At 41.9% G+C, this 21617-nt stretch overlaps 1 protein-coding gene across 1 annotated transcript in view; it reads right to left on the reverse strand.

Moving 5' to 3' along the window:
- The window catches only part of SLC12A1 (solute carrier family 12 member 1), a 175290-nt gene that overhangs the window by 72262 nt on the left and 81411 nt on the right, over positions 1–21617 (reverse strand). Inside the window, exons 14-17 of the mRNA XM_068272513.1 lie at positions 16740–16895; positions 13561–13660; positions 13353–13464; positions 10221–10361 (exon numbers count right to left, since the gene is read on the reverse strand). Coding sequence (XP_068128614.1) covers positions 10221–10361; positions 13353–13464; positions 13561–13660; positions 16740–16895 — 509 coding nt within the window. The remainder of the gene's footprint in view (positions 1–10220; positions 10362–13352; positions 13465–13560; positions 13661–16739; positions 16896–21617) is intronic.

The following is a 21617-nucleotide window of genomic DNA, read 5'->3' on the forward strand; positions in this document are numbered from 1 at the left end:
TTCAGGTATATAGTGTTTTTTTCTAACATTGCATCATTCTATAATATGTGCAGATTACACAACACTCAGCATTCAAAATGATTCTTTCAGAGCAGTCTGTGAACTAATGACCTCTCCTCTGGCAGAGAAAAAGTAAAAAATTAACTAACAGTTGAGATAATAAAAGTCAGATAACAGCCCTCTCCACGACTTTGAAAGTCGTAGAGCTTAATGGATTTTTTGCATAGAGATAACAACTGGAGTTTCTTAACTCTTCCTGTACTGGAAACAATTAGACTGATGTATCTGATCTTAATGTTTTATTTCTTAGCTGTACTACACATACAAATCATAATATCATAATTTTTTTTTCGCTTCAGTGTCTCTTTAATGGAAGATGATTTGGGTGCTGAAGATATGATTGATTTGGGTGCTGTGTGTTTTGGCACCAGTGACACCGCAACTATGCAATTGTTTGACAGTATTTTATTTGCTGTTCATTACCACTCTCCATAATACAATTCCCCTCCTGGGTTTCTTTTAATCTAAAGATAAAGAGATTCTAAATAAATGTGTACTTAGTGAACAGAAGAAAGCCAGTTACAGCTAGACAAATAAGAGCGATCAAAAAATATCAAAGCAATAATCAAATAGTTTTTTTATAGTGTTGAATAACGTATACCATGAAATTACAGACAATCAATTACACAAAGAAACTGACACAAACAAACAGATACAAAAGCGGCCAAGGTCTCTGCCAGTTGCTCGTCTTCGTGAAATTTAGACATCTGCAAATGACATACCGCAGTGCATGGAAATGACAGGCTGCATTATGAAAGGTCCACAAAGTGTCCTTTATAATGCCTGAACAGGGAAAGGGAAGTTTTCCTCTGCTTTTATTTCTAAATGGTTAAATGGTTTTTGGATGAAGGAAAATTATTTCCTTGCAATTAAGGGGATTTGAATTTCAGCTGCCAAGCTGTCATTTCAATAGATCTGTAACTTACTATCTGCGCAGAACATATTGCTTTCTAGGGGTTTTATTGTCACAGAAATGACAAGTTTCTTCCTGGTCGACATTCCAAGTGTGCAGCTGTGATATTTATCCCGTAAACAAGTTGGGTTTTTATTGATTTTGTCATTCAAAAGACTAAAAAAGCCATCATCATTTTGTGGGTGTTTTCAAGAAGGAACATGTGCAGTATGCTTATTTTACACTCTGGTCTGTAGCTGAAAAATTCATCCGTCTGCAACATTTCCACTTACCAATCTGTTGCAGGTTTTGGGAATGTAAGAAAACAAAACTTAAAGCGCAGCTGTCACCTCCACCTAGTCAGGCCGGGGGTATTCTGACAAATACATTCTAACGCTCATCTGAGAAGTAGCGTATGTGTCATTAAGAGAGGATTCATGGGATAACATGAAGATTTATAGCTGCTGTTTACAAGTCTTTGGGAAAAGTGCATACATTATCTTTGCTGCGGTTTTATTACAAAAGCAAAAAATATGCCCATTTTATTACATGGATCTTCAGAAGTCACTGTATATGAGATTGGGTACTGTTCTGAATTTTCAATAGGCTGCTACTGCTTTTATGAAAATGAAATGAGCTGAGATGCGTAATGTTTTGGACATATTCCTTCTGGAGATCTGAGCCAATGTCTTATAATACAGTACATACCATCCTGTTTCAGCAGTTATAACTTTTAAAATTTAGATCTTATTAGTACTAATGGGCGATGAGACGCAGCTTGGCATTGGGCCAATCAAATGCATTTCCTGTTGATTTTGATTGGCCAAATTTGCCTGCAAGAGAGAATAATTAAATCTCTTTGACAAGCTCTACTTATAAGTGAGATGCTGCTATCATAATTATTATTTTTTATTTTTATAGCACCAACATCTTCCATAGCACTGTACATAGTACAAAACAGTGGGGAGCATGTATACAAATACATGATAAAGGGGAAAGAGGTGCCCAGAGAAGGTAAAATGTAAATGTGTTAAAAACAAATAAAATGAAAAAATGAAAAAGTGAGGTGGCTTACCTCAATGAAGACAAATTCACGTAATAATAGAATTTTATTGCACTGGCAATGCGTTTCGTGAGTGCATACCCACTTCCTCAGGCCAAATAGCAGTGCCTTATAGTGCTTGTAGCCACAAATAAGGTGCCGTGGTCCTTGCGCCCTTACGAGCTTACAATTGTGGGTTGGATACATTAGGGAAGGAGACACAGGGGTTAGCCAATGAGGCAGCGAGCCTCCAATGTTACCGATAGGCTTATCAGAATAGAAGTGTTTTGAGAGAACGCTTGAAGCAACGGGACAATGAAAATGCCAATAACCCCCATGGCAACTGCCAAGTTATCAGGAGAGTATGTGAGCTGGAGTGGGAACTTTGGTGATATGTAGTTTATTTAGACCAAGCCATCATAAACAGCCCTGAGTTGCCCTGTGTTGAGTCCCCTTTCTCCCTGGTGAAGCTACCAGCAAATAATTCTGCCACAAAATTACAGTTACCAGTGCCAAGGTTGAATGTTGAAAAGAATTAGGTTTCTACATCAAATAGGATAACTATAGGGCAGAATAAGCCAAAACCAATAAAGACAGCTGAAAGTCGTCAGAGATAAGGTGCCCATGCATTTACTGATTTGGCTGCCCATCAACCATGCGATTCGATAATTATTATTGAATTGGATGAAAATCGGTGCCAACCAAAAGCATGCCGATCGATGATGCGACCAATTTCAGGCTGAAATTGGTCACATGTATCAATCGGACATGTTGCAAAATGTTGGGCCGACATGCTTGATCGGGTGCGTGGCGATAACGGCATGCAATAATCACAGGAATCACAAAGAAACCCTCAGCCTCTGTCTCCCCTTAGTATAAATATACCCCCCCCCCCCCCGTGCCCCTGCATTATTACACTACCTCTCTGCAGGCTGCTCCTCTTACAGGCTTTTCCGGTTCATGCCCCATATCTTTGGCAACCAAACGGTTGCTGGTGAAAGATTTCATGCTGCTGCTTTTATGGTGGCCAACAGGTCTCGCACCAATCAGATTAGATCAGAGAGAGATCTGTCTTTTTGTCGATCGGCCACCAAAATCCCGTTGTTTTCACTCTATTTGAATAAAGATATTTTTCAGTGAATAACTGATCGTGTGTCTACTTGTGGGAGGTAAGTCCACCACTTCATCAACGGTTTTTAACTATTTTATCCTTATCTGGCACCTCCGTCTTGAACAATTGTTTATTCTGAGTGTCCATTCTTGGTGGAGGGGTGTTAACCCCTTTCTTCTACTTCTACGGAGAGCAACATTGGGGTTGGGTTTAATCTCCCCACCTGCCTGCTGAGTGGTTACCAGAGGTAACCCACATTTGTGAGTATATTCTCATATATTTACTCTTATGACCAATTGGTTTGACATACTGCACTATGGGGCTTTTGATCTGCTTTGTTTTTTAAGAGATGCTACAGTATTCATCAGCATTGGTCTGCTCCACCACTATAATGCATCCTGGACTTCCAAATGTATTCCTGTTGTTAATTTCTTAAAATATCAGTAGATTTCATGTGCTAAGATGTATCAGTTGGCAGTCTATAAATGGGCAGTATGAATCCTTGGGTAATGGAACACAGTAGTAAAAGGGATTTTGTAAAAAATTAAATCTGTTTGCCATTTTTCCTGTACAGCATCTTCACAGCACTGCATAGTGTTAGTGATAAACCAAGGTAATAACCAAGGCAATACAGGCAATACAACTACATAAAACACCGCAAATGATATTACACATAGTTAATGTAACAGTTCCAGTATATGCAGCAACAGCAAGAAAATCAATATACAATAAGAGAGGAAACCCTACCTAAATTAACTTATATATGAAGACACAAGAGTTAGAAATGAGAAAAATAAGAGGAAACGGTTCAGGTTAAAGACGACGTTAAGCCAACAGCTAAGGGCCTATTTATAAAAGCATAACAAATACGAACTGCCATTGCTGGCTGTGGTATTTATAAAGAAGTCATGGTCATATTGCTAATGCTGCATTGCATTTTTACAGATAAATAGCCCTGCCACCTTTTTCTAGCAGGAGCAAGTCTCATAAATGGAACCTTAAGTACAAGCACAAAATATTGCACTTGTTGCCAACCATAAACCCAGCCCACTAAGCCCCCAAGCACCCATCACAGCATCTGTTTGAGTAAGACAGCAAAACTATTCACTCCCAGCAGTTAGTCAAATTACCTAATGTTTTATAAATAAAATGACCAACCAACAAGTCAGTTGGTGGGTAACAAGAAGACACAGAATGCTGTAGCTGATCGCAGCTATGCAATATAAACAGCAAATAGTATTCAAAGGGGTTGTTTTTATTTATCCCGTTTCTTTGGTCTTGCAGCAGTGGGACATCACTCAAGTGGGATCACACCCATAGCCGCCCTGGCTATGGGTGTGATCCCACTTGATTGATGTCACCTGTACGGTTCGAGTAACAATTGGGCCCTAGGGCAAAATTAGCCTGGGGGCCCCGCAACAAACACCCCCCGAACCAAAAAGCATCATTAGAGGTCCTTTGTTGCAGCCACATTTCCCTCCTGGGCCCCTGAGCTGGCTGCTGACCCTCCCCCAATCACCTCCCAACTTAACAGACTGTGCAGAGTCCCTGGGGAGCAACAGTTAAGATGGGGGAGGGACAACTTGGGGCCCCTACAGGCTCTGGGGCCCTGGGGCAATTGCCCATTTTTTCCTATGGTAGCTCCGGCCCTGCCCATAGCATTACATTAGCAAGAGCTTTTCAAATCCCAAGTGCTTAGTAACGGCTTAGTAACATACTGCTAGTGGGTCCCAGGCCTTAAAGAGAACCTGTACTGAAAAAAGGGGCCCTGGGGGAACTTACCTTGGGAGGGGGAAGCTTCTGGATCTGATTGAGGCTTCCCCCGTCCTCCTCAGTCCCACAGTGGTCTTGCTGTGCCCCTCGTAAGCCACAGCCAACAATTTGTCAGGCTGTGGCTGGCTGGCGCACAGGTGCAGTAGCACCTGCAATATATACCTTCCCCGGCTCCAGCGCTAGCGCAGTAACCGCTCTTGGTTCGGATCAGGCAGAAGTAGCCAATCCCAGTCGGGTCCGCACTACTGTGCAGGCGACTTGCGACCGGCGCAGTAGAGCGGACCCGACTGGGATCGGCTAGTTCCACGATACTGAGCCTGCGCTGGATCCGGGGAAGGTAAATATTTGCTTGGCCGCCGTTTTGGAGCGGCCTAGAGAGACCACCGTGGGACGGAGGAGGACAGGGGAAGCCTCAATCAGATCCAGAGGCTTCCCCCTCCCAAGGTGAGTACCCCCAGGGGCCCTTTTTCTCATTACAGGTTCTCTTTAAGGTAGTTTCACACTGCGATGCTGCATTATCAGAAATTAGCAACTGAGAAATAGCGTCAGAAGCTGGAGCAGATATCGGCGGGTGGACACATACTGTAAGCGATGGAGATTGCGGTGCAGATATTGGTGGAGGGATAGGTTAGTGTGAACAGTAGATAGAAGGAGGGTTAGTTTAAGAAAAAGCTTAGTTAAAGTGATACCAGCATGTCAGTAAAATCACTGATATTCTACTATCGGTATCAGCCAGTGCGTAATGATAGAATATTGGTAATTTTACGTATATTCTACACGCGGCCTCACCCAGTGCCTATATTAGCGAACGCCCTTTTTTAGCATACACCTAAAATCATACTTTTTGTCAGACTATCAAAAGATGCTTTAGGAATAGTCCATAAGGACTACCTGTAGACAAGAAAACTTTCTACAGTTAGTAATTTAAGGGAACCCGAGATGAGAGACATATGGAGGCTGACATTTATTTCCTTTTAAACAATGCACATTGCCTGGCTGTCCTGCCGATCCATTGCCTCTAATAAATGTTAACTACAGACCTTGAACAAATATGTAGATGAGATCTTTCTGACTGAAGTCTGACTGGATTAGATGCATGCTTGTCTCAGGTGTGATTCAGACACCTCTGAGGCCAAAAAGTTCAGAAGGACAGCCAGGCAACTGGTATTGATTAAAAGGAAAGAAATGTGGCAGCCTCCATATTCCTTTCACCTCAGGTTCCTTTTAAAGATGCTCCCTAATGCAACACTTCATTTTTAGAAAAAGTTTAATTTTGGATCCACATACTGTATTAGTAACCGCCATAAGAAATCACCAATGTATATAGCATATAGCCAAACCTCTGCAAAGCAGATTTATGTGTAAAAAAGTATTTTCATGGAAATATATGCGTTTCTCTGTATTGTCACTTCTGCCATTGCTGGGAAATTATGCAGACATTTTTGATAGCACACCGTAATGCAGCGTGAACAATTGGAAGAGCAGAGAACAGTCTGTTTTTTTATATCGTAGAGCAGAGAAAATGAATTCCTTCTGTACCACCTCCAGATAACATTCATTAAAATTGACCCTCAACTTTCTATAATCAAGCAAAGTTTTTGCACTATAAAAACTTCCAAGAGTATTTGGCCGTCATTAAAAATGTAATAGTGTATAAAACAGTCAGGAATATGTCAGCCCCGGAGCTGTCTGGAGTTAGTAGCGAGGACTAGTATACATTGTGAGATTTTAATGATGGCAGAACATGTTCTGAAGTTTTTATGTTGCAAGGACTTTTTCTTCATTACTAGAAGTCGTGGATCACTTGTCGTGACATGTTTATGTTGTATGCAAGGTTCAGCGTTCTCACTGTCTCATCTACTCAACTTAGTTAAAAGTGATTTCTTGTGAAGAAGAAATATGATATTTTATTATTGCTTATTGTCCGTAACACAATAAAAGGTACTTTTTTGTTGTTGCTCTGGAAGTGAAGGTGAGACAGTCACAAAGGCATAGCAATGTTTTATTTGTGGCAACAGACTGAGTGCATTTTCAGCCCAATCATCACACACATAATACATTCATTCTGAATAAAAAATTATAAATATAGTCACTTTCTTATTTAATTGAAACTCTATCCTCTGTTTTTGCTAGCTATGGGCATAATGGCCATTGCTCTTAAGTTATGCTCTTAAGTTATGCGCAATCTTTCTAACTTCCATGTGATAGTGTAGCGCGACTGTGAAACGTCACTAGCGCGGCCACTAATATGTTAATTAATGTAGTAGTGGGTGGGCTAGTGAAGTATCATGGTCGCGCCACAGCACTATCGTGTAGAAGTAAGGGCTGGTGCACACCAGAGGTTCTGGAGCGTTTTTTTAAAACGATTGCAGGGGGAAAACCGCTTGGCTAATGAAAGTGAATGGGCTGGTGCACACCTGAGTGGCTCGTTTTTTCCACAAACGCAAACTCGGGGGCTGCAGCATTTTTTAGATTTCTGAGGCGTTTCTGCCTCAATGTTAAAGTATAGGAAAGTGGAAAACCGCTCTGAAAAATGCTGATCAGAGCAGTTTACCAGGCGTTTTTGTTACAGAAGCTGTTCGGTAACAGCTTTACTGTAACAATATTTGAAATGTGCTACACAAAAACGCTCCAAAAAAAGTTAGGCATGTTTAGAAAACGTCTCTAAACATGCCTAGAATCGCTCTGAAATCTGCTTCAAAAACTCCTAGCGTTTTGCGGATCTGCTAGCGGTTTTTGGTGTGCAATGAGCTTTAGAAGGATTGAGAGTGCATGCTATGCTGCCAGGACCGCGCATAGCGTGCATGGGCTAATTTATTCCCGCAGTGCTTGTGCACGGTAGGTTTACCACAATGCAGTGAATCAAGCTGGTTAGCTGTTAAGCAGCTGTGAGATGGGGTTCCTGTTTCCTGTACAGGTGTTGCCTTCTTATATGTAGTCCAGGAGAATAAAGATAAGATGAAGTCTGCCTACAGTCATGTACCTGTTGAAGAGGGAGGGTGGACAGGGATAGGAGACCTCCTGCAGAATAATCTTGGAGGAATACTGCAGTGACTAACTAGAAAATTCCCACCCAGCCAATTGCTTCTTCCACAAGTAAAGTCAGAGGCCGGAGACAGAGGTTAGGTCTTATGTACATCACACATTTATTAATATTATTATTATTATTAGGTAGTGCTGACATCTTCCACAGCACTTTACATAGTGTATGACACATCTCAATGTTTCCTGATTCAGTTCTCATTGACTGGATCAGAGAGCCATCATATAAAGTTTACAGACAGTTTTGAGGTTTATGAGTGAAAAAACAAAAGCATTCCCTGTTCCTTTGTACATTTTAATAGCAGCTTTTAGATATATAGGTAAAGCACTAGCTATTAAGGTAGTAGCCCCAAGTACTTGGATTTAGTACTGAGAATGAAGATAGCAGAGAGGGTTTTAGTTTAGATAGCATTAGAAGCAGAGGTTGGGGACAGGTTTTTTTAAGGTGCTATTTAGAGTAGAGAGAGGATGTCATTGAGGTGAGGTTAGAATAAGCATTAGAAAGAAGTTGTTGATAGGGTTAGGCATCAGGAAAAGGTTAATGTTAAAGGGTAAGGTTAGACCTAAGGTATAATCTTCCCGAATCTTTGTAGAAGAACAGAAACCGAGTGAATATACTTTAAATTTATTCTGTAGGTAGCCCCTCGTATTACATAGAGATTGTTCAACTATAAAAGTGTCATTGAGAGATATAAAGAACGGTTTAAAGTCAAGAGTGTTGGTGATTAGTCTTTGCTGTCAAGTGGGCGGTTTTTGTTCTTACAAATGGCTACTGTGGGCTGTCAGCCAAATGACAGGAGAGCAATGACAAAACTGCCATCAAAAACATACTTAACTGATATTTGGCACCAGCATTACCTGCCACTGGATTCAGAATTACACACACTACCTTGGTGGACTCCGTTTCAGAGTTACCTTTACACTACGTAAGTTTAAATAAGAGCATAAACACTGGTTTAGCTATAGCCACTGGGGGGTGGCGCAGTACACAGGGGCACATCAACATGCAGCCTGGGCCATTGGCATGACTGTCATCTAAGGATCAGTCCACATTCTTGGCTGGCCAGGCATTCATAGGCGGAGCAGACTGTGCTCTACTGCTGGCACCTGCTGATGGGATTCCCAGCAAGCCAGTGATGTTACTGGACCTTAAAGAGAACCTGTACTGAGTAAAATTATTTAAAATAAACACATGAGGTAACTTCAAATGAACATTAAATAGTTACTTTGCCATCAGTTCCTCTCAGAAACTCACCATTTTCTTCTGACAATGATCCCTTCTAGTTCTGACAATAGTTCTGACAATATTTTGTCAGAACTGAAATATATCAGTTGCTGTCAGTAAAATATCAGTTGCTGTCAGTTACAGCTGAGAGGAGAACTGATATGTCCATGTTTCCCTATGGCTCAAGTGGGCGATGTTACAGTTTAACAGTGTGCTGACCAGGAAGCTGTTATGGGGTAATAGCCATTTTCAAAATGGAGGACGGAGAATTCCATTGATCACAGTGGACAAACAGGACGCAGGAGAGAAAAATAGATTGAGGAGTAGACTACATGGAAGGTAAGTATGACTTGTGCATGTTTATTTTGACTTTTAATTTTCAGTTCAGGTTTTCTTTAAGAATGAAGGCAGTGTTACTTGAGACGGTACAATAGAGCTCAATGCAACCTCCTTCCGGGTAGGTATTTGCATTGTGGTCCTGGATGAGGAAGAAGGTGAATAAGGCTTGGAGGTGAGGCAGTGTACAGGCCAGGGATGGCATGATGGACACTTGAGGGGTGTGGGGGAAAGGGGATGGGTTCACCCATTCATGAAAGTTTTACGGGGAGCCTGGTGTTATCTACTGTAGTTGTTGTTATTTTGGATTTATATAGTGCCAGCATCTTCTGTGGCCCTTTACAATACAGAATACACAGTGCAGAGAGATACAAAGCAATGGGTTTTGGGATAAACAATAATTGGAAAGGTCAGCGATGCATCATATGAGGGTGGAAATATGTAACAGGTAACACAGCAGTAATAACACAAAAGTGGAAAGGAGTGCAGCTTTAACTGCTTTTTATTTATAAACTGGTTTATATTTATTTTAAACATTGTTATATTTAAAGAGTCATATTAATGAAACTATCGCTCTTTGTACAGGTTAGCCTAACCTGTTGAAAAATGGAATCAGACTGGCGATTTTACATTTCAGCACTTTGCACACCCCGATTGCTCTTAGCGTAGCCCAGTAAAGTAAGAGCACAACATGACAAGCCAGAGCCTTTGACGAACCATAGACGTCGCCCTTTCTTACCTGCATCAGTGTTCGCACTCCGTCTCGGAAAGTGTCATCGGCGACCGCGGCATAAAATGCTTTTCTCTTCTCTTTAGTTAACCATTCCTGCTTTCTGAGCATCCCACTGTTCATTTCTTTTACAGCCTGTTTGCGTGGTCCCTGCATAACACAATAAAGGTTCAGTGGAATGAAACATTATCAGATGAAATCAGAATGTTACAGCTTGCCTCAATCTTTGGAAAATATTTTTGCGCTATAACCTGAAAATAAAATGCTTGTATTTTCTTGTATTACCCGCAATGAAGAGCAGACACGTATGAGATGGCATATTATGGGCCTAGGATGGTAAAATGGGAACGGGAATTATAATGCAAGCGGTACGTCAGTGTCTGGCAGCAATGTCTATACATTAACCAGCTAACTGCTGGGCATTTGCTCAGCTACTCCTTGAGGGATGCAGCTGGCGTCAGACTGCGGAAAAACTAATATTGAATTTTAAGAACTTGGAAGGTCTTATCTATATAAAAAATCTATTTTCAGCGGAGATTAAAACGGAACATGTTTTACTTTTGATTTAATGGTTTGTGCTGAAATCCTTAAAGCATTCTAATCTATTTCTTGTTTGTTCAGAAATCGCTCAATTGTATTATACAGCACAGGCTCCGGAACGTGTCTGTCGGCTTATAAGGGTGGAAAAATTGCTATTAGAGAACTTGGAGGACAAATATACGCCCTGTGTCCTGTCTTATCTTCCTCACCTAACTTTTTACATTGGCGAAGGGTGCAGAAGTTCAGATCCAGAGCAAGGAAATTCAGCATTTCTGATTGAATATAACACACTGGTGGAAGTGGTGGATGATGGGAAGGATTGCAAACTCATGCTTTTAATTACTAGAAAATCTCTCTTTTGCCGTTTCTGAGACCTTTTGCCCCCAGGAGCCATATTGTAAAGAGGCTGTAGAAATTAGTAATAGGACTCTATTAATTTTCTGTAATATGCGCCTATCTCTTTGTTTTAGAGCTCTTTAGGATTTAAAGAAGAAATTTCCTGAATATAACTTAATGATTAAAATTGCTTATTTTGTACAGGACTATTTTAGAAATCATTTAGTCAGTGTTTGCCCATTGTAAAATCTTTCTTCCTACGATTAACATTCTGAAATTTATCACCGCTGGCAAGGTGGATCCCTGCAGTATGTTTGTTTGTTAATAAATGAGCAGAAAAAACACCTGGTCTCCCAGAGTCCTCTGGGGCAGAATGCTATGAAATCATAGCCTAGGCTAAAACATCACTGGCCTTGGTTAAATATCACTGTATATACTGTACTGTGTATAGCCTAGACTTAAAAAACATCCCTGTACCTGCAAATATACAGGAATATAGATAGATAGATAGATAGATAGATAGATAGATAGATAGATAGATAGATAGATAGATAGATAGATAGATAATGCTTCTGATGCTGAAACTGGGATATAAAACTTAAAAATTGGTATCCTGAATACTTTTTTATATTTTATTATATGTTGCTATACTATATGTTGCTCTTTAACACTCATGAGGTTTTCATTATTTTGTAGTCCAAGTAGCTTTTTAGTAGCGGACATCTGCATAAATAATTGAACTACAAGCGTACGCCCGTGTTTATGTGTGCGGAACTCAAGTAAACATATGAATCCGGGGGCTTGATTTATAAATGCAATATCTGGGCCAGAGATCACTGGAGAATGTAAGTTAGAGCTCATTTGGATAGAAAATGGGACCTTGTAGTTCGACCACTGATATGCCCGGGATCACACGCCGTTCAGTTGCTGTACAGTGTGACCAAATGTCTGTATTTGTAGCCATAAGTATGTCAGTGGTTGACAATCAGTGTGGTTGTATGTATGTGGTGGAAACCTGCTGCATGTAGTATTCAGTGGGAGACTGTTGCATGGGTTAAGTACCATACCTAAGTCTAGGAAAAAAGTCTTGCAAATACCCAGCTGCTTCATGCAGTTGAAAGGTGTTGGACTCGCTGTTGTTGACTGTCCATGTATATAAACTGTATCATTGAAACAAGGTGGGGTTGGGTATAGTGACACCCTAAAGAAAAGGACACAGAAACAACAAATTCTGGAGCCCAGATAGCGTAGTATGTTCATATAAGGGGAAAGGAAAGAATAATATAAAAAGGGCTACTCACAAAGTCAGGTTGCAGAGGGGCAACCGACTGCTTGAAGCTATTGGAGACAATGCACCCGACTCCACTCTGGGTGTCCAACCTGGACTGGGGATGGTCGCTCTCTTGTAAGGTAAAAAAACTGGCTCCCACTATGGTGTCCACCATATGGGGCCAGAATGGACCCATCTCTCCACAAAGGTTAGGTTTCTGTAATACTGTGCAATTGGGGTAAAGAGGCACTCAGATGTATATAAAACTAGGTTAAAACCGAGGATAAAGTTCAAAAGAGGAAATGAGGTGGATTACCTCAAAAACGACAATCTCTTGGGACAGAGAAGTGTAATAGTGCACAAGCAACACGTTTCATGGGTAAAAATCCGCTTCCTCATTCCAATAACAGCGCCATTAAAAATGAGCCACAGGACATAAGGCACCTTTGGCTCATTTTCAGAGGCGCCTTATGTCCTGTGGTTCATTTTCAATGACACTGTTATTGGCCTGAAGAAGTGGGTTTGTACCTGTGAAACGCGTTGCCTGTGCACTAAAACGCGTTGCCTGTGCACTATTAAACTTATCTGTCCCAAGAGATTGTCGTTTTTGAGGTAAGCCACCTCATTTCTTCTTTTGAATTTTATCCTTGGTTTTAACCGAGTTTTATATACATCTGAGTGCCTCTTTACCCCAATTGCACAGTATTACAGAAACCTAACCTGGATACATTGTTTGCTACAAATACCCATAAACTCATATACCCACTCTGAAGACAGTCATGCTTTAATTTAATTTAGAAAAGAAAAAGTCTAATGTAGATCTTGTAGATTATTTGTATAAATATCTTGTAAATTATTTGTTTTTCACTTTTCCAATAATAATATGCCTGTCTAATGATATGAGTGATAAGAACAGCAATAAATAGCTACAGTATTACTTGCGCCTAATTCAGCATCAGCTGTTAGTGTGTTCCCTGACTTTGTTCTGTACTTACAGTAAACACTTCACAGCATATGCAGAGTCCTGCATTTTTGGTGAAGCAGTGAGTGATATCCAGAAGGGCTGGTCTTGCCATTGGTGTTCCAGTTAACACCAGGCACTGTGGTCTGGAAAATAAATGAAAGAAAACACAGTCACATACAGGCTTACATGAATAGCAAGGGTTAAACTAGACATTGCAGTGATCAAAAAATCGGACTTACCTGAAATTTTTTACATGCTCGTCTATGGTGTTTAGTTCCAAAGCTGTATTTAAAGCACTTGTATAATAAAGGGCCTGTCTTGAGGATCCCCAGTTAACTTCTGCATAGAGGAATTAAAGTAATGTTTGTTGCATTATTTAGTAAAATAAAATAAAACATTTAGGGTTAATTGATTGTTTATGTACATTTAACTGTGACAGAACTATTTGCTTCACGATGCCATGTCAATGTTGTATTGTATTAATGAATCTCTATGAGATATAGCACGCAGGATAAATTGTGTAAAGATACTATTAAATATCTATCTATCATGTCTTTTACAAGTTTACAAAAGCTCAATCAGTGAGTGTTGTACCTCATAGAAATCTCGTAGTGCAGTAAACACCCTTAGCAAAAGGAATTATATCTTTCAGGAGAGATGAATTTTCCTGACTCAGTGTCAGATGATACTGATGCATGGAGTGATAACCTTCTCACCTGTAACCTCTTTTCAATCACGGCTACAAGCGAGACCACTTTTTTCAACCTCAGGATGGCAGAGCTCCGTGAGCTGGTCAGGACCCGATTTCATTGGCTCGTGATCAATGTGAGCCAATGAGATTGTCTCACAGTGATCGCGGGGTCAGTAACCAATTAAATCGGCTCCTGACTGGCTCACAGAGCCCTGGTAGAGGCGAGAGCGGTGGGTTCTTGCAAGCGCAGTAATTGAAATCTAAGTCCTGGCAGGAATAAGCAGCCACAAACATGGCGTAGATTTCAATTGCTGCGGTGTGGAAGTAGTTAACCTCCCTGGTGGTATGATAAATGCGGCTGCGCGGCCGCGGGAGGGTTTTTTTCAAATTCTTTTTTTTTTTTAGCATGTAGCTAGCCTAGCGCTAGCTACATGCTTCCCCCCTCCCTGCGGCGTCCCCCCCCGTACCTACCGATCGCCGCCGGCGCCACTTGCCCATAAGGAAATCCCGTTCCGAACGGGATTTCCTTGAGGGCTTCCCCCGTCGCCATGGCAACGAACGGAGTGACGTCATCGACGTCGTGACGTCACAGGGAATCCTGATCCACCCCATAGAGCAGCCTGGCCGCGATTGGTATGCGGGGGGGGGGGGGGCCTGTTTCCGCGGCGGGTAGCGGCGCATCGGCGGCGGCGATCAGACCAAACACGCAGCTAGCAAAGTGCTAGCTGCGTGTTTGAAAAAAAAATTATGTAAATCGGCCCAGCAGGGCCTGAGCGACACCCTCCGGCGGCTTACCCCGTGTCACACACGGGGTTACCGCCAAGGAGGTTAATTAATAATAATAATATGATTGATAATTTTAAGAATGAGGTAAGCAATGTCATCCACAAATGGTTTTCTTGTAAGAGCTTATGAAATGTATTGTTAAAGGACTGAAGCAAGAGAGATATGGAGGCTGCCATATTTATTTCCAGTTGCCTGGCTGTCCTGCTGATCCTCAGACTCTAATTACTTTTAGCCATAGACCCTGAGGCCAGTTTCACACTGTAATTTGGCGTCAGCATTGCGGTGCACCACGCCAAAAAAAGGCCTTCTGGGAACACCACGTTACTATGCCGTATTCCCTGTTGGTAAGACGCTCACTTCCTGCCGACCAAGCAATGGCGTAAACGGAAGCATATTGCAAAAAATATGCTTCCACGCATGTGCGACACATAAAACCTGCGGTGGGTATTCACACTGACATGCGTCGCCATAGACTTACATGATTTCTGGTCCGCCGCATGTCGACACAGCACCGTGGGTAATATCATTTTACCCATAGACTTTCATTAGACTAGCGTTAAGCTGTGGCACATTGCCACAACACCACAGTGTGAAAGGGCCCTGAACAAGCATGTGGCCGATCAGGTGTTTCTGACATTATTGTCAGATCTGACAAGATTAGCTGCATGCTTGTTTCTGGTGTTATTCAGACACTGCTGCAGCCAAATAGATCAGCAGGGCTACCAGGCAACAGGTATTGTTTAAAGGGAAATAAATATGGCCATCTCCATATTCTTCTCACTTCAGGTGTCCCTTAAAGAGACACTGAAGCGAAAAAAAATGATGATATTATGATTTGTATGTGTAGCACAGCTAAGAAATAAAACATTAAGATCAGATACATCAGTGTAATTGTTTCCAGTACAGGAAGAGTTGAGAAACTCCAGTTGTTATCTCTATGCAAACAAGCCATTAAGCTCTCCGACTAAGTTAGTCCTGGAGAGGGCTGTTATCTGACTTTTATTATCTCAACTGTTCCTGGACTATTTACTTTTCCTCTAGCAGAGGAGAGGTCATTACTTCACAGACTGCTCTGAAAGACTCATTTTGAATGCAGAGTGTTGTGTAATCTGCACATATTATAGAATGATGCAATGTTAGAAAACATACTATATACCTGAAAATAAAAATATGAGAATATTTTCTTTGCTGCTAATCTTCTAGTAATTATTCATAGTACACAACCAATTCACTATATCATATTTTTTTTTCGCTTCAGTGTCTCTTTAAGAGCCCTCTTTTAACTAAACAACAACTCCAAAGCACATCAGGCAGTACATTTTTCTGGCTTCTTGTATTGGGAAGCTTTGGGAAGATACGCACCATTTAAAGAGAAACTCCAACCTAGAATTGAACTTTATCCCAATCAGTAGCTGATACCCCCTTTTACATGAGAAATATAATGCTTTTCACAAACAGACCATCAGGGGGCGCTGTATGGCTGATTTTGTGCTGAAACCCCTCCCACAAGAAGCTCTGAGTACTGCGGTACTTTTGGCAGTTTGTTACAATGTAACAAGGTTCACAGACAGGAATTAGCTGTTTACAGCTGTCTCTAACAGCCAAAACAGCTAGGAGCAGCTACATAACCTGCCCACAGTAAAAATGTCACCATGTAATAAATGTCAGAATGTAAATCGGGGAGAGGAAAGATTTTACAATGAGCAAACACTGACTAAATCATTTATACATAATTATGGTAAAAAATGAAGCACTTTTTTACTACATTATTTTCACTGGAGTTCCTCTTTAAACACTGTCTTCCCTCTGCCTCTGCATTTTGGCTCCACTGTGAAATATAGCTAAATGCAGAGCACAATAGCAGATGTGAATTTGCTCTAACATTAGCTGGAAACATAATTCATCTGAATTCCTACAAACAGCTCTCTCAGTATCACATACCTGGTTTCTTGTATGTGACGTAAACATATAGAAATAGCTCGATGGCATATGTGATGAGAGCTGCCCACCAGTTAATGACAAACATCACACCACAGCACAGCATGGCTCCAAAGAGGGACACCCACATGTTGTAATATTTGAATGCAGGTCGCCAGCCTGTGTGAAGAGGAAGATCAGAGTCAGTCAAAGTATACAGTTAGATTGTACATTATAAGAACACAACGGGTTCTCTTCATGTTAGATATTTCCTTTATTTCTTCCCTAATGCTTAGACACGGACATAAATGCTCCTTTCTCATGTTACTTAGTATTTACTAATAATAGTCAGTGATAATCAGTGATATTTTTACAGTAAAAATAAGAAGTTGTTAATAGTTTACATTTGGCATGATATTTGCACAATTGTGACTGCTTCTGAATAGACATTTTGTACTTGCACCCCATAAGGACAGGCTTCCCAGGCACTTGCTTCACTACGTAGACAAAGGTATCATGTCTAACATCCTTCAGACCATACAGATTTTGGGGCCTAATTTGAGGAAATGCCTCACAGTCTCTCCAAGGCCCAGCACAGGGATGGTAGAAAACCCCAATCAATTCTTTTGACTGGTTTCATAGTTATATGGTTATTTTCGTTGAAAAAAGACATTCGCCCATCAAGTCCGACCAGAATAATAAAAATAAACAAATAAGTAAACGTTAGGTACCTTTCTCTCCTGCACACTCATATATCCCAGTTGATCCAGGAAAAGGCAAAAAAAAACCACAAAAAACCTTACAAGGCTTAAAGTAAACATCCAAGCAAAAAATAAAATCAATATCCACTTACCTTGGGCTACCTCCTGCCCCTGACAGCCGTCCTGTGCCCTCGCCGCAGCTCCGGTGGCTCCCGGTGTCTTTCGCCAGGTCGGCTTCCGGGTCGGCTTCTTGTGTGCTCCATGGTGCGAGTCACATGGTCCCGCTGACGTCATCAGGTCTGTACTGCGCAGGCACAGTAGTTCTGCGCCTGCGCAGTACAGATCCGATGATGTAGGCGTGACCAGCGCCTTGGAGCGCACAAGAAGCCGACCCGGAACCTGACCTGGCGAGATTGGCTTCTGCAGTGAAGGACGTCACACCGGGAGCCACTAATTAACCCTTAAGGGGAAAATATTCCTTCCAAACTCCGGGTGGCAGTTAGATAAAATCCTAGATCAACTCTGCTGGGAACTACCCAGTAATTACAGCCATGGATGTCTTTCAATTCCAGGAAAGCATCCAAGCCTCCTTTAAATGCAGATATAGAATTTGTCATAACTACTTACTGTAGTAAAGATATCTACATTTTAACAACTCTTACTGTAAAGAACCCCTTCCTAAATAGATGGCAATGCCGTTTTCCTCCATACACAGATCATGTCCCCTTGTCCTCTGTACAAGCCTAGGGACTCATCTGCCAAGTGTTTGTATTGCCCTCTGATGTATTTATACATGTCAATCAGGCCATGTCTCAGTTGTCTTAATTAATGTAATGTCTTTGTACCTGTTCTAGTATATCAATGTCCTTCCCAAAACTCTATCCCATACTCCACATGTGGTGTAGGATAGATTGTCAGTTTCTTGATGTATAAAAGCCAGCAGTTTTTGATCTACCTTTTATTTATAATTGGGGAAAAATTGAGCACAAGTGAGAAACTGGTCAAAGTTACAATCCATGGGAAAAGTTGATCATAAATCTCAAATTGAAAATATAAAAAATGTTGGGTAACCATCTTTAGTAAGATTCAAATGCCTGTTTCTCTATCCCTTTATGCATTTTTAGGGTTTGGCAGGATATTGATAGCATATTTTGTCACCTACATAACTTTCTAACACTGGATGGTGCATGCAGGAGAATCATAGAAAAAATAAAGATACAGGAACGCATAAGCGCAAAGAGTAAGGACAATGAGTTAAGCGCAGCAACCTAAGGAAACCTATCATAGTTCACTAGACAGGTCATTGAAAGTTGAATATAAATTGATTACTACAGGTTGATGCACTTTGCACATTTTTTCACCTCGTTAAGCAAGCAAGTTATTGTTCATAGCTGACATTTTACTGTGCAATATATTCCTCCATTTTACCAGAAAACACAAAACTTGGCCGGTGGAGAGGTTTATTAAACATTGCAGAAAATGTCTTTTTTAATCCGCTTTATTCCCGAAGTGCTTGTTTCATGCCAATATCACCATTAAATATCACGTTAGTATTACTGGCTTAGTTAATACTGTGTCATATTTTTAAATGGACAATCGATAAAGAGATGCAGAAATGTGCATTTTAGAGATACCGCTTGTAAGAAGGATATTGGCATTCCTGTCACTGCATAGTCTGTAATCAGGACAGCTCCAGAGGATTATGGGTAATGCTGGCTCTACAGGCTTACAACTGCAATGTGCTTTGCCATTATTTTATATGTCTGTTCCTGTGACAGTACCCCCTTTGTGCTCATTAATATTTGAGTTAGCATTCATGCAGCATTTCATGCTCCTATTTATGTCAATTGTTGTAAAAAAAAAATTATGTATCAACTGAGAGGCAATCTGTGATATGGTTGTAATTGTCCTGAATTTGGACTCTACAGATTCCCCCCCCCCCCCCCTCCTCATTTTATATAAAACGAAAACAACCCTCCCTAGCTATTTAGTGTTTAGCGATCAGCTATATCTGAGCATGAAACATCTACTGTACATACAGTAATGTATGCTAATAAAAGGAAAGTACTGTGGACTATCAAGGGCTATGAAAGCTGCTACTTGGGTACAATATATCCGTAAATGTGTATATATATATATATATATATATATATATACAGGGCCGGATTTGTGGGCAAGCCAAATAGGCACGTGCCTAGGGCGGAGCCAAGGAAGGGGCGGGTTGACAAGCAGTCAACCTACCAACCAGTGTCCTCACTGCCGCTGACATTATTCCCCACAGTAATGTAGTGCAAGTGCCGTGTACAGTATGTCTGCAGCCGCCCCCTGCTTTTCTCTGCACGCAGTCCCATGTCTGTGTGTGCAGCAGCAGCGGCAGCGGCTACTTAGAGGGACAGACTGGACAGCTTTACTAATGTGAGTGTGACAGGAGCAGCGGCTGTATTGCTGCAGTCCTGCCCACTGTAATTTACTTTAGACGTCAAATGGTAAGGCTGCCCCGCCCTGCTTCCTCCCCTTTGCTAGTGTGCCCGGGTAATATGAAGCTAGAGGAGTTCTGACTGTTCTATGTTGTTCAGCAGACATGAAGTGGAAGGAGGCTCATCTCCCTCGCCTATTTTCCACATGGCTGCACACTACTGTGTGCAGGAATTGTACAGCTGCTGGGTCCGTCCTGGTGTGACATCCTGCAAGGGAGTGAGAGCACGTCTGATTGAGTGGAGGAGGGGACCCAGGACACTGTAAGTTGATGCAGATGAAGAAGTAATGTGTGTTTTAAACAAGAACTGAAGCTAAAGGATTTACACATTTCTGTTTCTTCCAACCCCCCACAGTGTTCTTGCCCCCAGTTTCTTAGGACTCCTCTCTGTCATACAGCTGTCACCCCTCTTATAAAGCTGACTGGGCACAGTCACAGCTATGGCACATGCAATGTCCTGTGTGCACAGCACCTCCTATATCATGCTCCCCAGTGACTGGCTGCACAGCAGCGATGGCTAGTGAGGTTCTGTGCTTGTGCGATTTGGATTATTTCCCAACTTCACATGTGCAGAATGCTCTGGACCATGGTTGCCTTGCCGCTTGGAAGCATATTGGAGGAGATTGCATGCATGCGCCATAGCTGCGACTGAGGCCAGTTCCAGCTTTTTAAGTGTGGCTATAGCAGATGGAGAGGAGTCTAAAGGAACTGAGGGGCCAGAAGCAGTATCCCACCCCTGCTGCGGGACGAAACCCCAAATATGTGTAAATACTGCTTTTGCTTAGTTCACCTTTCTGGAATTGTGCAGTGGTGTTTTTTAATTCTTCAAAGCACACTTGAGCTGTGTTTAAAACTATGCGTTTTTACTTACCTGGGGCTTCTTCCAGCTCCCCGTAGTCCATGAGGCCCCACAGCATTCTCTGGGCCCCCTCCATTCTTTCACTATCGGCTCTGTAAGTTTGGCACTCTGACTGCGCATGCATAGTCCCATTCATGCGCCCTTCTCAAATATGCCCCTTATTCCATCCTGGTCCTTCAGCTCACACTGCGGCCCCCAGTTCTGGTCCACACATCCCTAATGCTGGGTACACACATTTTGATTTCCCACTCGATCCGCGGGATCGATTATTTCCGACATGTTCGATCGATACAGCCGTCGATTTTGCATACTTAGAAGGGAACCAGAGAAGAAATCTGTGTAAAAAATGAAAAAATATTTTATACATACCTGGGGCTTCCTCCAGCCCCATAAGCCTGGATCGCTCCCACGCAGGCATCCTCTGCTGTCTCTATCGCCGGTACCAAGTCCCGTCACTTCACGCGACCAGTTGTACGCATGCGCAGGGGCTCCCTCCGGCTTTGTACGCATGCGCCTGCGCAGTACAGTGGGAGCACACTGCGCTTGCGTCGACTGGCCGAAAGTACGGGACCCAGTACCGGCGGACAGAGGCAACAGTGGATGGCGGCGTGGGAGCGATCCAGGCTGATGGGGCTGGAGGAAGCCCCAGGTATGTATAAATATATTTATTCGTCTCTGGTTCTCTTTAACATGCAAAATCAACGGCTGTATCGATCGAAACCCGATCAAACATGTCGGAACTAATCGATCGATCCCGCGGATCAAGCGGGAAATCGCAACGTGTGTACCCAGCATAATGCATGGGTGGGAGGGGAGGTCATCCGATTACCTATACTGAGTGTGTACAAGCACAACCGTACTGGGTA

The sequence above is a fragment of the Hyperolius riggenbachi genome, chromosome 3 (genome assembly GCF_040937935.1).
Source record: "Hyperolius riggenbachi isolate aHypRig1 chromosome 3, aHypRig1.pri, whole genome shotgun sequence".
In the NCBI taxonomy this organism is placed as follows: Eukaryota; Metazoa; Chordata; class Amphibia; order Anura; family Hyperoliidae; genus Hyperolius; species Hyperolius riggenbachi.